Here is a 13,074-nt window from a genome sequence, read left to right on the forward strand (position 1 = left end):
GCTAGAGTCCATTATTAAGGAAGAAATAGCAGGACATTTAGAAAAGCTTAACACAGTCAAACAGAGTCAACATGGTTTTGTGAAAGAGAAATCATGTTTGACAAATTTGCTAGAGTTCTTTGAGGATATAACAAGCAGAGTTGATAAAGGGAAACCGGTAGATGTGGTGTATTTGGAGTCCAGAAGGCATTCGATAGGGTGCCACATAAAGGGTTATTGCACAAGATAGGAGCTCGCGGTATTGGGGATAATGTACTGGCATGGATTGAGGATTGGTTAACACACAAAAGACAGGGTCAGGGTTAATGGGTCTTTTTCAGGTTGGAAAGACGTAACTAGTGCTGTGCCACAAGGATTAGTCCTAGGGCCTCAACTGTTTACAATCTATATTAATGACTTGGAGGAGAAGGCAGAGTGTAATGTATTCAAATTTGCTGACGATACAAAATAGGTAGGAGGATATGTTGTGATGAGGACATAAGGAATCTGCAAGGGGATATACACAGGTAGCATGAATGGGCAAAAAGCTTGGCAGATGGAGTCTAATGTAGGAAAGTGAGAGGTCATGCACTTTGGTCAGAAGAATCAAAAGGCAAACTATCATTTAAATGGAGAGAGTCTCCAAAAATGTGCAGCACAAAGGGATTTGGATGTTCTTGTGCATGAAACGCAAAACGTTAGCATGCAGGTGCAGCAAGTAATTAAGAAGGAAAATAGAATTTTGGCCTTAATTGCTAGGGGCTTGGTGTTTAAAAATAGGGAAGTCTTATTACAACTTTACAGGGTGCTGGTGAAGCTGCACCTGGAGTACTGTGTTATGTTTTGGTCCCCATTTATGAAAGGATACACTAGCATTGGAGGCAGTTCAAAAGATTCACTAGGCTGATTCCTGGGATGAAGGGTTGGCTTATCAAGAACGGCTAAACAGGTTAGGCCTTTATTCGTTATATCTTAGAAGAATGAGGGGTGATCTTATTGAAACATAAAAGATTCTGAGGGGGCTTGACAGGGTCGATGTTGAAAAGATGTTTCCACTCGTGGGGGAATCTTGAACTGGGGACATAGTTACAGAATGTGGGAAAACTCATTTAAAACTGAGATGCAAAGGAATTTCTTCTCTGAGGGTAGTGAATATCTGGAATTCTCTACCCCAGAGCATTGTGGAGGCTAGATCACAAAGTATTTAAAGATGAGGTAGATAGATTTTTGAAGTATCAGGGAGTTGAGGGCTATGAGGTGCTGGCACAAAAGAGGAGTTGAGGCCTGGGGCAGATTAGCCATGATCTTATTGAATGGTGAGCAGACTTGAGGGGGTGAATCACTTACTCCTGCTCTTATTTCTTATGTTCTTATGTTTGTAGTTTTATTTTAAGCAAATGGAACAGTTTTTAATTGCGAATGAGATTGAAGATAGAAAGCAGGCATCGGTGTTTCTTAGTTATCAGAATTAAAAAATTTCACTTTACTGAGAAATCTCATTGCTCCTGACAAGCCAGCAGATAAAAGCTTTAAAGAGCTTGTGGACATTTTGAAAAAGCACTTCGATCCCAGACCAGCAATTATTACCAAGAGGTTCAAGTTTCACCGAAGAGAACAGTATGAAAGTGAATCAGTTTCCCAGTTCCTGGCTTTGTTGAGAAAACTTAAAGGTTAACTGGAAGAAGCGCTGTGTAATCGCTTGGTTTGTGGACTAAGAAATGAAAGAATTCAGCGTAGATTTTCAGCAGAGCAAGAGTTGACACTGAAGAAAGTGTTCGAGATTGCACAAAACATAGCAATGGCAGAGAAATAAATTGGAGATTTCAAAGCGCATTCTATTAATGCCAAAGTTAAAATAGTAAAGTCTGGGTATACTCGCTTTCAAACATGTTACTGCTGTAATGGAATAGGGCATAATGCAGAAGCCTGTAAGTGAAAAATCGCTGATTGTCACCACTGTGGAAAAAAGGACACACAGCGTGTATGTAGATCAAAGGCTGATCACTGTAAACCAGTACTGTCAAGAAAAGGGCATCACAAGGAGCACAGACAAGTCGTGCTTGAAATAAAGAGGCAGTTTAAAAAGATGCATTACTTGGAAACAAAATGCAAAAGTAATGCGAGTCCAGACGAGACAGAAAATGAAAATAACAGCGACAATGATGAAGAGCAATTGTATTGCATTCAGTCTGATCTGAAACTAGATGAAGGACCAAAAGTTGGCATTGCCTTAAAGGGTAAAATGGTTGAAATGGAGATTGACACTGGAGCATCTGTTTCTATTGCTTCGGAGAAGACATGGGAGAAAATTTTCAAGAAATGCCCATTGGAGAAAACCCTCCTTCAGCTTAACATCTACACTGGTTGAGCATGTGAATAATCTTGGAACAATGTCCGTTCAGGCTAAATATGGAGATCAAATAGGTTGCCACCCTTTGTGAAAGGGGATCGTCCGTCGCTTATGGACAGAAACTGTCTATAAGAAATTTGGCTGGACTGGAATGAAATAAATAAAGCACATTGCAACCCAATGTTGCAGTCCTTGTTAGACAAGCATACTGATGTCTTCAAAGAAGGATTTGGAGTTAGTAAAGACATTGAAGCCAAACTTGAAGGCCGAAGCTTCTCCAAGGCTCTTCAAACCACAGAATCACATAGTGCAGAAGAGGCCCTTTGGCCCATCAAGTCTGCACTGACATGAGAGAAACACCTGACCTACCTACCTAATCCCATTTACCAGCACTTGGCCCATAGCCTTGATAGTTCAGTTCCCTACTCAATGTGACACAAAATTGAGCAGGAACTAGAAAGACTTGAAATTGAGAAAATTGATTATGCAGAGTGGGCAGCTCCAATAGTCCCAGTGGTGAAGGATGACAGGTCTATCAGACTATGCGGTGACTACAAAATCACCATTAACCCTTCCCTAGAAGTGCATCAGTACCTGCTACCAAAAATTGAGGAGCTGTTCGCTGCTCTGAATGAAGGGGAATTAGTCACAAAGCTTGACCTATCCGGCATTTTTGCATCTCCCACACATTTCCTGATGGCAGTGAAAAGACCACTGCATGCACCTCACGCACACTGTCCAAGGCAAAACAAAATTATGCAAAAACTGAGAAGGAAGCTCTTGTACTAATCTATGGAGTCAATAAGCTCCACCAGTATTTCTATGGGCGTAAATTCATGTTAATTACAGACCACAAGCCTTTAACTTGGTTGCTTAGCCAGAAGTCTCAAACCCTGACACTTGCCACAGCATGCCTACCAGTACAAGATTACATTTCACTCTACTGAGAATCATGGAAATGCAAACGTACTTTCCAGACTTCCGTTACATCACAACTCCACAATGCCTGTTAAAGCGGATCAAATGCGACTTGAAATGCAGAGGGATGCTGTGGCGCAGGTGTGTAGCTCAAGAAATGACTACCGAGCTTAAACCCTTACTACATGGATAGGTTTGAGCTGACTCTGCAGGACGGTTGTTTGTTATGGGGTTTCAAAGTTGTTATTCCTCAAATTCCAAACACGGTGTGTTAGAAGAACTTCACCTAAGTCACATGGGAATCATCAAAATGAAAGCATTAGCTTGTCTAGTGTATGGTGGCCACGCCTGGATAAAGACATTGAAGGCATGGTCAGTGATTGCCTTCCATGCCAAGAAATGCTGTCTTCCCCTGCATCTGCTCCATTGTATCCATGGGCTTGGCCTGACCACCCATAGCAGAGACTTCATGAGGACTTTGCTGGACCACTTTTTGGACATATGTTCCTGATTGAGATTTAATGAGGTACATAAGATGCTAAAGGGAATAGACAAGGTAGACATGGAGTGGTATGTTTCCCCTTGTGGGGCATTCGAGAATGAGAGGCCACAGTTTTAGGCTAAGGGGTGGTAGATTTAAATCAGAGATGAGAAAGAATTACTTTTCTAAAAGGGTCATGAATCTGTGGAATTCACTAACTCAGAGTGCAGTGGATGCCGAGACACTGAATAAATTTGAGGAGATACAGATTTATAATTAGTAATGGGTTGAAAGGTTATGGGGAGAGCGCGGGAAATTGTAGTTGAGGCCAAAATGAGATCAGCCATGATCGTAATGAATGGCAGCAAGGCTCGAGGGGCTGAATTGCCTACTCCTGCTCCTAGTTCTTATGATTGTGGTGGATGCCCGCACAAAGTGGCCTCATGTTATTCCCATGAAGTCGACTACTTCAGCAAAGACCATTGATGCTCTCTGGAATGTGTTCACTACTTTTGGATTGCCGGATCAGATTACATCTGACAATGGCACACAGTTCACATGTAAGTTTTGAACATTCATGAAAAATAAAGAGATCAAGCAGATTCTCATCTCGCCTTATGACCCATCCTCAAATGGTGAAGCAGAGCATTTTGTCCAGACATTCAAAGCTGCCATATTGAAGGGGAGGACGCAAACAGATTGGAAGTTGAAGTTGAAGAACTTTTTGATGATGTTTTATAACACTCCACATTCAACAACAGGCATATCTCCTGCTGAGTTGATGTTTGGAAGACAACAGCGTACCAGGATGGATTTGCTGTGTCCGGATTTGAAAGCAAAGATTGGTTCGAGGCAATTTGATCAGGAAAGGTCACATGACACAAGTAAACCAGCTCGAGAGTTTAATCTGGATTAGTCTGTTTGGGTCTGAAATTACTGTGGGACACCAAAGTGTGTCCAGGGAAGGATCATCAAGCATCAAGGACCACTGACCTATGACATTGAATCTTCCTGTGGGATCTGGAAGAAACACACTGACCAGATTAGAGAAGCCAAATCCAAGGAACCAAATTTCCAGGGGTCTCCAGTCACCAAATTTCTGAGAAACATCATCCCCAGTTGGTGAAACCCAACTTGATTCAACTGACAACCCTGTAGCTGCAACTGTTGAACCTGAACAGAAACCAGTAGAACAGCAGAACCTTCCATTTCTAAGCAAACAACTGAGATACCTAAGCCAACACTCCTCTCCAGACCAAAACGAATCTGCATACCACCTGACCAATTTGTTCCTGGCTAAAGCGGGAGGAGATGTGATGTTTGTATTTAATATTTATCTTTTTTTTTGTAAAAGAATATTTTAGTTCAAAAGAATGTTATATAAAACCTACCAGTAGTGTGTGCTAAGTCCTGGATGTATTGCCTTCTGGTGGAGAATAAGGAATAGAGGAACCTTCTGTTGGAGTTCAGAAGCAGGCAGCTGTGTGTGTATTCTTAATTGTTAAGAAGTGACAAAACACTTCAATTTGTTCATGGGATAAATATCACTGGCAAGAACAGCATTTCGCTCATCCAGAGGACTAAAGGTTCACGGTTTAAAAATAAGAAGCTGCCCACTTAAGACAGATGAGGGGGGGAAAAAATTTCCTGAGAGTCATGAGTATTTGGAACTCTTTTCCTCAAAAGGCAGTGGAAGCAGAGTCCTTGAATATCTTTAAGGCAGAGCCAGATAGATCCTTGATAAGCAAAGGGTGAAAGGTCTTCAGTGGAGGATGTGGAATTGAGCTTACAATCAGATTAGCCACGATCTTATTGAATGGCGGAGCAGGCTCAAGGAGCCTACTCCTGCTCGTAATTTGTATGTTCACATTGGCCCTTGAGAAAATTGGTGATGAGCCACCTTCTTGAACCGGTGCAGTCCATGTGCATACCCAACCAACACCAACCCCCCCAAATTCACCACATCCCCTCCCCACCCCAGTGCTGTTCTGAAGGCAGTTCCAGTATTTTGACCCAGTGCCAGTGAAGGGATGGCAATATAGTTCCAAGTCAGGATGGTGCCTGTCTTGGTAGGAAACTTGCAGATGGTGTTTCCATGCACCTACTGCCTTTGTCCTTCTAGGTGGTAGAGTTCTAGAATTTGGAAGGTGCTGTCAAAGGAGCTTTGGTATTTTGCTGCAGTGCATCTTTTATCTGGTGCACACTGCTGCCACTGTGCATTGGTGGTGGGAAAATGAATATTTAAGATGGCAGATGAGGTGCCAATCATGCAGGCCACTTTGTCCTGGATAGGGTCAATCTTCATTAGTGTTGTTGGAGCTGCACTCATCCAGGCAAGTATAAGGTATTTCGTCATACTCCGGACTTGTGCCCTATAGACGGTGGACAGGCTTTGGGGAGTCAGGTGGTGAGTTACTCACTACAGAATTCCCAGCCTTTGACCTCCTCTTGTAGCCACTGACTGGTCCAGTTTAGTTTCTGGTCAATGGCAACCCCCAGGATATTGATAATGGGGGATTCAGCAATGGTATTACCATTGAGTATCAAGGAGTGATGGTTAGATGCTCTCTTGTTAGAGATAGCCATTGCCTGACACTTAAGTGGCAAGTAACATTTGTGCCGCACATCAGCCCAAATCTTATTGTGTCCAGGTCATGCTACATATGGACATAGAATGCTTCAGTATGAGTCACAAATGGTACAGAACATTGTGCAATCATCAGTGAACATCCCCACTTCTGACCTTATAATGGAAGGAAGGTCATTGATGAGGCAGTTGAAGAATGTTGGGCTTAGAGCACTACCCTGAAGAGTTGAGGCAGAAAATCGGCTGTGATCGTTTTGAGTGGCAAGGCAGACTCAAGGGGCTGTATGGTTTACTCCTACTCTGATTGATGTCCTTAAATAGATTAAATTCAAATGCTTACCTGGCATACTGAGGTACATAACTTTTGATCATGTTCATAGTGCTTGGGCTTCATATGAGGCCTGTTTTTATTTTGGCCCCTTGCTTTCTTATTACTTTGTTTGTGTTCCCCTTCTTTCTGACATAATTCACCTTTATCCTTTTCAGATTCATTTTTAACATTTTCATCACTTTCATCCAGTTTAATTCTTTTTGCTTTATGCTCTGGGAAGTCACAGTCTGCAGCACCTTCAATAGCTTCTCCATCTTTCAGATGATCTTTGTCAGTAGCTTTCAGGTCTTTATCCATTCCAGTATTAAGGTATTCATGAAAATGATCTTTGGTAGTACAATATCTAAAAGAAAAAATTCCTCACAGATTAAATTGTGTAACAGCAGTCTTTGAAATTATGAAAGATTTTGATAAACTAGACAACAGTGTTTCTGCTTGTGGGAAAGAACAAAACTAGAAGCAAAGGCCAGATAGTCACCAAGAAACCAAAATAGGGAATTTGGAAGAGCCTCTTTCACCCAGAAAGTAGCAAAAATGTGGAACATGCTAACACAGGGAGTGGTTGAGACAAGTCATATAGATACATCTAATACAAAGCTAGATATGCGTGAGGGAGAAAGGAATAAAGGGTTATGCTGATAATTAGATGAGGGAGGATCAGGAGAGGTTTGAGTGGAGCATAAACACTGACATTGACAGGCTGTGCCTCCTGGCCTGTTGTGCTGTATTCTTTGTAAACTAATGCCAAAGTTTGAACAACACTTTTGTGAGCAAGTTGCCTAAAATGTGTTGAAAACCATGTGCAAGAGTCTCCAAATTAAGCTCATGAAAAACCCATGTCAGTTGAATCTGTTTGCCCAATATGCAGCATGTACTCCCTCCCAAATGGACACATTTCATATATTCAAATAGAGATTTTAGGCACACGTTGCCATGAGCTAAGGTTTAGCAACTGTAGAGCATGCACAGTGGTTGCTAAAATTTAACTGACTAAATCATACAGCTTATTAACACAGCACTGGTAAAATTTCCCACTGCTCATTCAAATGGGAGCATCCTACCTGTTACGAAGAAGAAATAACTGGAAGCAAAGGGGAAGAAGTCTAGAAACATCTGGATATTGGGTTATCAGGAAGCGAGAGAGGAGAATTCCAGCTCCCAGTGACAAATCTATTGCTTCAGGTTCCAGAAATAAGGCACAGTATAGTGCCATAGAAAAGTTATAGCGTAGAAAGAGGTCATCTAGCCACTCATTTTTAAACCCATTTAAGCACCTGGTCCGTAGACTTGCAGGTTACAGCTCTTCAGGTGCAGATCTAGTTACCTTTCAAATGAGTTGAGCGTTTCAGCCTCAACCACCAATTTAGGCAGTGAATTCCAGATGCCCACTCTCCTCTGGGTGAAAAAGTTCTTCACATCCCCTTTAATTCTTCCACCGATCACCTTAAATCCATGCTCCATGGTAATGGAACACCCCCCCACCCCCACCACCCCGCACTAGGGGAAAACAGATATTCCCTGTCTACCCTATCTAGGTCCCTTGTAATTTTGTACACATCAATTAGCCTCCTCTGTTCTAAGGAAAACAACCCTCGCCTATCCTATCTTTCCTCATAACTGCAATTTTTAAGCCCTGACAACATTCTTGCAAATCTCCTCTGCACTCTGTAATGTGATGGCCAGAACTGTATACAAAGTTCCACCTGTGGCCTAACCAGCATTTTACACAATTCCATCATTACATTCCTGCTTTTGTATTCAATACCTCGTCCAGTAAAGGAAAGCATTCCATATGCTTTCTTTACTGCCTTTTCTACCTGTCCTGCCACCTTCTGGGACCTGTGGACATGCACTCCAACTCACTTCCTCGACCCTCTCTATATCCTCCTGTTCACTGAGTATTCCCTTGCTTTGTTTGCCCTCCCCAAATGCATTGCCTTGGACTTCTCCAGATGAATTCCATTTGCCACTTTTCCGCCCACTCAACCAAACCATTGATATCAGTCTGGAGACAACAGCTATCCTCTTCACTATCAACTACATGGCCAATTTTTGTGGCATCTGCAAATTTCCCAATCATGCCTCCCACATTTAAGCCCAAATCATTATGTACAACAAACAGCAAGGGCCTAAACATTAGCCCTGTGGCACACCACTGGAAAATGCTTTCCATTTGCAAAAACATCCATTGACCATTACCCTTTACTTCCTGTTGCTGAGCCAATGTCGGATCCAAATTGCCACCTTCCCCTGTATCCCACGGGATCTCACTTTCCTGACCAGTCTGCCATATGGGAGCTTATCAAATGCCCTTACTAAAATCCATGTAAACAACATTCACTGCACTACTCTCAACAATCCTCTTATTACTTCTTCAAAAAATATTAATTTAGTAAGACACTATCTTCCCCTAATAAAACCATGCTGACTATCCCTGATCAATCCGTTCCTTTCTAAGTGACAGTTTATCCTGTGTCTCAATTGATTCCAATAATTTGCCCATCACCAAAGTCAGACAGACTGGCCTCTAATTTTCTGGACTATCCTGCGCACCCTTTTTTAAATAATGGTACAATATTTGCAGACTTCCAATCCTCTGGTACCTCGCCTGTATCTAGTGAGGATTGGAAAATGATCCTCAAAGCATCTGCTAATTCATCCTTAGCTTCCTTTAACAACCTGGGATATAATCCATCCGGTCCTTGTGATTTATCCACCTTCAAGGATGTCAGAAGCTCCAGTTCTTCCTCTCTGGTTGTGCTTATCGTATCTTATATTTCACACTTCTCCTATTTAACTAGAATGTGTGCGTCATCCCTCTCCTTAGTGAAGACAGAGAAAGTACTCATTGAGAACCTTGCCCACATCTGCAGCATCAATGCAGAGGTTACCATATACATCTCTGATTGATAGGCCCTACCCTTTCCTTAGTTATTCTCTTTCTCTTAATGTACAGATAAAACATCTTTGGGTTTTCTTTGATTTTACCTGCCAATATTTTTTCATATCCTCTTTGCCTTCCTAATTTCCTTTTTTACTTGACCCCGTACTTTCTTATACTCCCTCTGGGCTTTCTACAGTATTAAGCTTTTTGTGACTGTCAAAAGCTTTCCTTTTCTGCTTTATTTTACCCTCTATGCTTCTGGATAACCAAGGGGCTTTAAATTGGCAGTACAACCCTCTTTCTTTGTGGGAACATGTCTACGCTTTGCCCACAGAATCTCTTTCGAATACCTCACAATGATTTGACACTGTTTTCCCTTCTAGTAGCTGTCCACTTTCACCTCTCAGCTTTGTAAAATTTGTCTTCCCCCAATTTAGAACTTTTACTCCTGTTCTATATTTTTACTTTTCCATAATGGTGCAAAATATAATTGAATTATGATCACTACCTCCAAAACGGTCCTTCATTGCTCCTTCATCCACTTGGCCAGCTTCATTTCCTAAAACTAAATCTAGAATTGCACCCCCTCTCATTGGGCTTGTTAAATGTTAGCTAGAAGCTTCAGCTTGAATGCAGTTAAAGAATTTTGTGCCCTTGGTACCCTTCATACTCTTCATATCCGAATTCATATTAGGTTAGTTAAGTCCACAACTATTACTGCTCTATTAAGAATATAAGAACATAAGAAATAGGAACAGGAGTAGACCATTCAGCCCCTCAAGCCTGCTCCGCCATTCAATAAGATCATGGCTGATCATCTTATGTTTTGATTTCTATATTCCCTTCTAACCCCGATAACCTTTGATTCCCTTGCCTAACAAGAATCTATCTACCTCCCGTCTTAAAAATATTCAATGACCCCGCCTCTACCACCTTCTGAGGCAAAGTGTTCCAAAGTCTCACAACCCTCAGAAAAAAATTCTCCTCATCTCTGTCCTAAAGAGGCAACCCCTAATTCTAAAACAGTGCCACTAGCTTTGGAGTCACCCACAAAAGGAAACATCCTTTCGACATCCACCTTGTCAAGGCTGTTCAGGATCTTGTATACTTCAATCAAATCACCCGTCACTCATCTAAACTCCAGTGGAAACAAGCCCAGTGTGTCCAACCTTTCCTTATAAGACAACCCACTCATTCCAAGTATCAACCTAGTAAACCTCATCTGAACCGCCTCCAATGCATTTACATCCTTCCTTAAATAAGGAGACCAAAACTACACACACTATTTGAGATGCGGTCTCACCAATGCCCTGTATAACTGAATCATAACATCCTTCCTTTTATGTTCAGTGCTTCTCGTAATAAAGGATAGCATTCCATTAGCCTTCTTAATTACTTGCTGTACCTGCATACTAACTTTTTGTGACTCATCTACTAGAACATCTAGATCACTATGCACCTCAGAATTACGCAGCTGTTCCCCTTTTAAGTAATAATCTGCTTTTTTTGTTCTTCCTGCCATAATGAACAACTTTTCACATTTTCCCACATTAAACTCCATTTGCCAGATCTTTGTCCACACACTCAACCTATCTATATCCATCTGCAAACTCATGTCCTCTTCATAACATAGTTTCCTACTTATCTTTGTGTCAACTGCATAATTTAGCTACCATATCTTCACTCCCCTCATCTAAGCCATTGATGCAAATTGTGAAAAGTTGACACCCCAACATAGGCCCTTGTGGGACTCCACTCGTCACATCCTGCCAATCAGAAAAAGATCCATTTATGCATTATCTCTGCTTTCTGCCAGCCAGCCAATTTTCTATCCATGCTAATGTTACCCCTACACCATGCACTTTTACTTTCCGTAATAACCTTTGGTGTGGCACCTTATCAAATGCCTTCTGGAACTCCAAATACAGTACGTCTACAGGCTCCCCTTTACCCACTGCACGTGTTACTCCTTCAAAAAAACTCCAACAAATTGGCTAAACATATAACCTCCCTAATGATGGATTCTAACAACTTCATTCAGAAATTTGCCTACATGTTTGCTCTTCTAACTCCCTTCTACTGTTTGGGGGTCTATAGTGCACTCCGAACAATGTGGCTGCCTCTTTATTTCTGAGCTCAATCCATATAGCCTCATTTGACGCTTCATTTAGTATATCATCCCTCCTCACAGCTGTAATTGATTCTTTAACCAACGACGCTACTGTCTCAGAACATTAACACCGTCACCCTCTCTCCACAGATGCTGCCAGACCTGCTAAGTTCTTCCAGTACTTTTTGTTTTTATTTTAGGTTTCCAGCATCTGCGTTTTGCTTTCATGCTACACCCCCACCTCTTTAACCTCCCGCTCTATCCTGCCTGAAAACACTATATCCAAGGATGTTGAGCTGACATGTTTGCCCTTTTAGCCAAGTTTCAGATATAGCAATGATATCGTGCTGCCATGTATCTATCTGTGCCCTCAGCTCATCGGCTTTATTTGCTATACTCCTTGCATTTACATATACATCTTTAAACATTGTCAAATTCCTGTGCTGTACACTTACTAACATCTGTGCTGCTTCTGTCTTTCAGAGTCATGCACTAATTCTCCATCTCCCATTCCCTGCTCTGAATTTGCCTTCAGATTCCCACCCACCTGGTAATCTAGGTTAAATCCGCCCACCCACCTGGTAATCTAGGTTAAATCCGCCCACGCTGCCCCAACAGCACTAACAAATCTTCCTGGGGGGATATTCAACCCTGTCTTGTTCAAGTACAGACTGTCCAGCTTGTACAGGTCCCACCTTCCCCAGAACTGGTCCCAATGCTTCAGAAATCTGATCTCTCCCTCCTACACCAGCTTTCCAACCACGTGTTCAATCGCTCAATTCTCCTATTTCTATACTCACTTGCATGTGGGACTAGGAGTAATCCTGAGATTACTGCTTTAGAGGACCTGCTTTTCAATCTCCTTCCTAGCTCCCTAAAATCTGCTTTCAAGGCCTCATTCTCTTTCCTACCTAAATCAAAGTGGACCATAACCTCTCCCAGAAGAATGTCCTGCATCCTTGACCCTGGCACCAGGGACTCATAGACTCAGACATTTACAGCACAGAAGGAGGCCATTCAGCCCATCATGTCCGTGCCAGTCAACAAAGATCTGACCACACTAATCCCATTTTCCAGCACTTGGCCAATTGCCCTGGAAGCTATGCCAACACAAGTGAATATCTAAATACTTCTTAAATTTTATGAGAGTTTCTGACTCAACCACCCTTTCAGGCAGTGAGTTCCAGACTCCCACCACCCTCTGGGTGAAAAAAAATTATCCTCAACTCCCCTCTTATCCTTCTACGCTTTACCTTAAATCTATGCCCCCTGGTTATTGGCCCCTCTGCTAATGGAAAAAGTGCCTTCCTCTCCACCCTTTCTATATCCCTCAATCTTATTCACCTCTATCAGGTCCCCTCTCAACCTTTGCTGCTCCAAGGAAAACAACCCCTATCCAATCTTTCCTCATATAGCTCAGACCTTCTAGACAGG

The 13,074-nt window shown here is 42.1% G+C and overlaps 1 protein-coding gene across 3 annotated transcripts in view; it reads right to left on the bottom strand.

Annotated features, from left to right (window-relative positions):
• The window catches only part of dus3l (dihydrouridine synthase 3-like (S. cerevisiae)), a 53,970-nt gene that overhangs the window by 33,735 nt on the left and 7,161 nt on the right, over positions 1-13,074 (bottom strand). For all 3 annotated transcript variants that reach the window (XM_041184631.1, XM_041184629.1, XM_041184628.1), the window contains exon 3: positions 6,656-6,989. In XM_041184631.1, the coding sequence (XP_041040565.1) occupies positions 6,656-6,989 (334 nt within the window). The remainder of the gene's footprint in view (positions 1-6,655; positions 6,990-13,074) is intronic.

This window comes from Carcharodon carcharias, chromosome 3 (assembly GCF_017639515.1).
Source record: "Carcharodon carcharias isolate sCarCar2 chromosome 3, sCarCar2.pri, whole genome shotgun sequence".
Classification (NCBI taxonomy): domain Eukaryota; kingdom Metazoa; phylum Chordata; class Chondrichthyes; order Lamniformes; family Lamnidae; genus Carcharodon; species Carcharodon carcharias.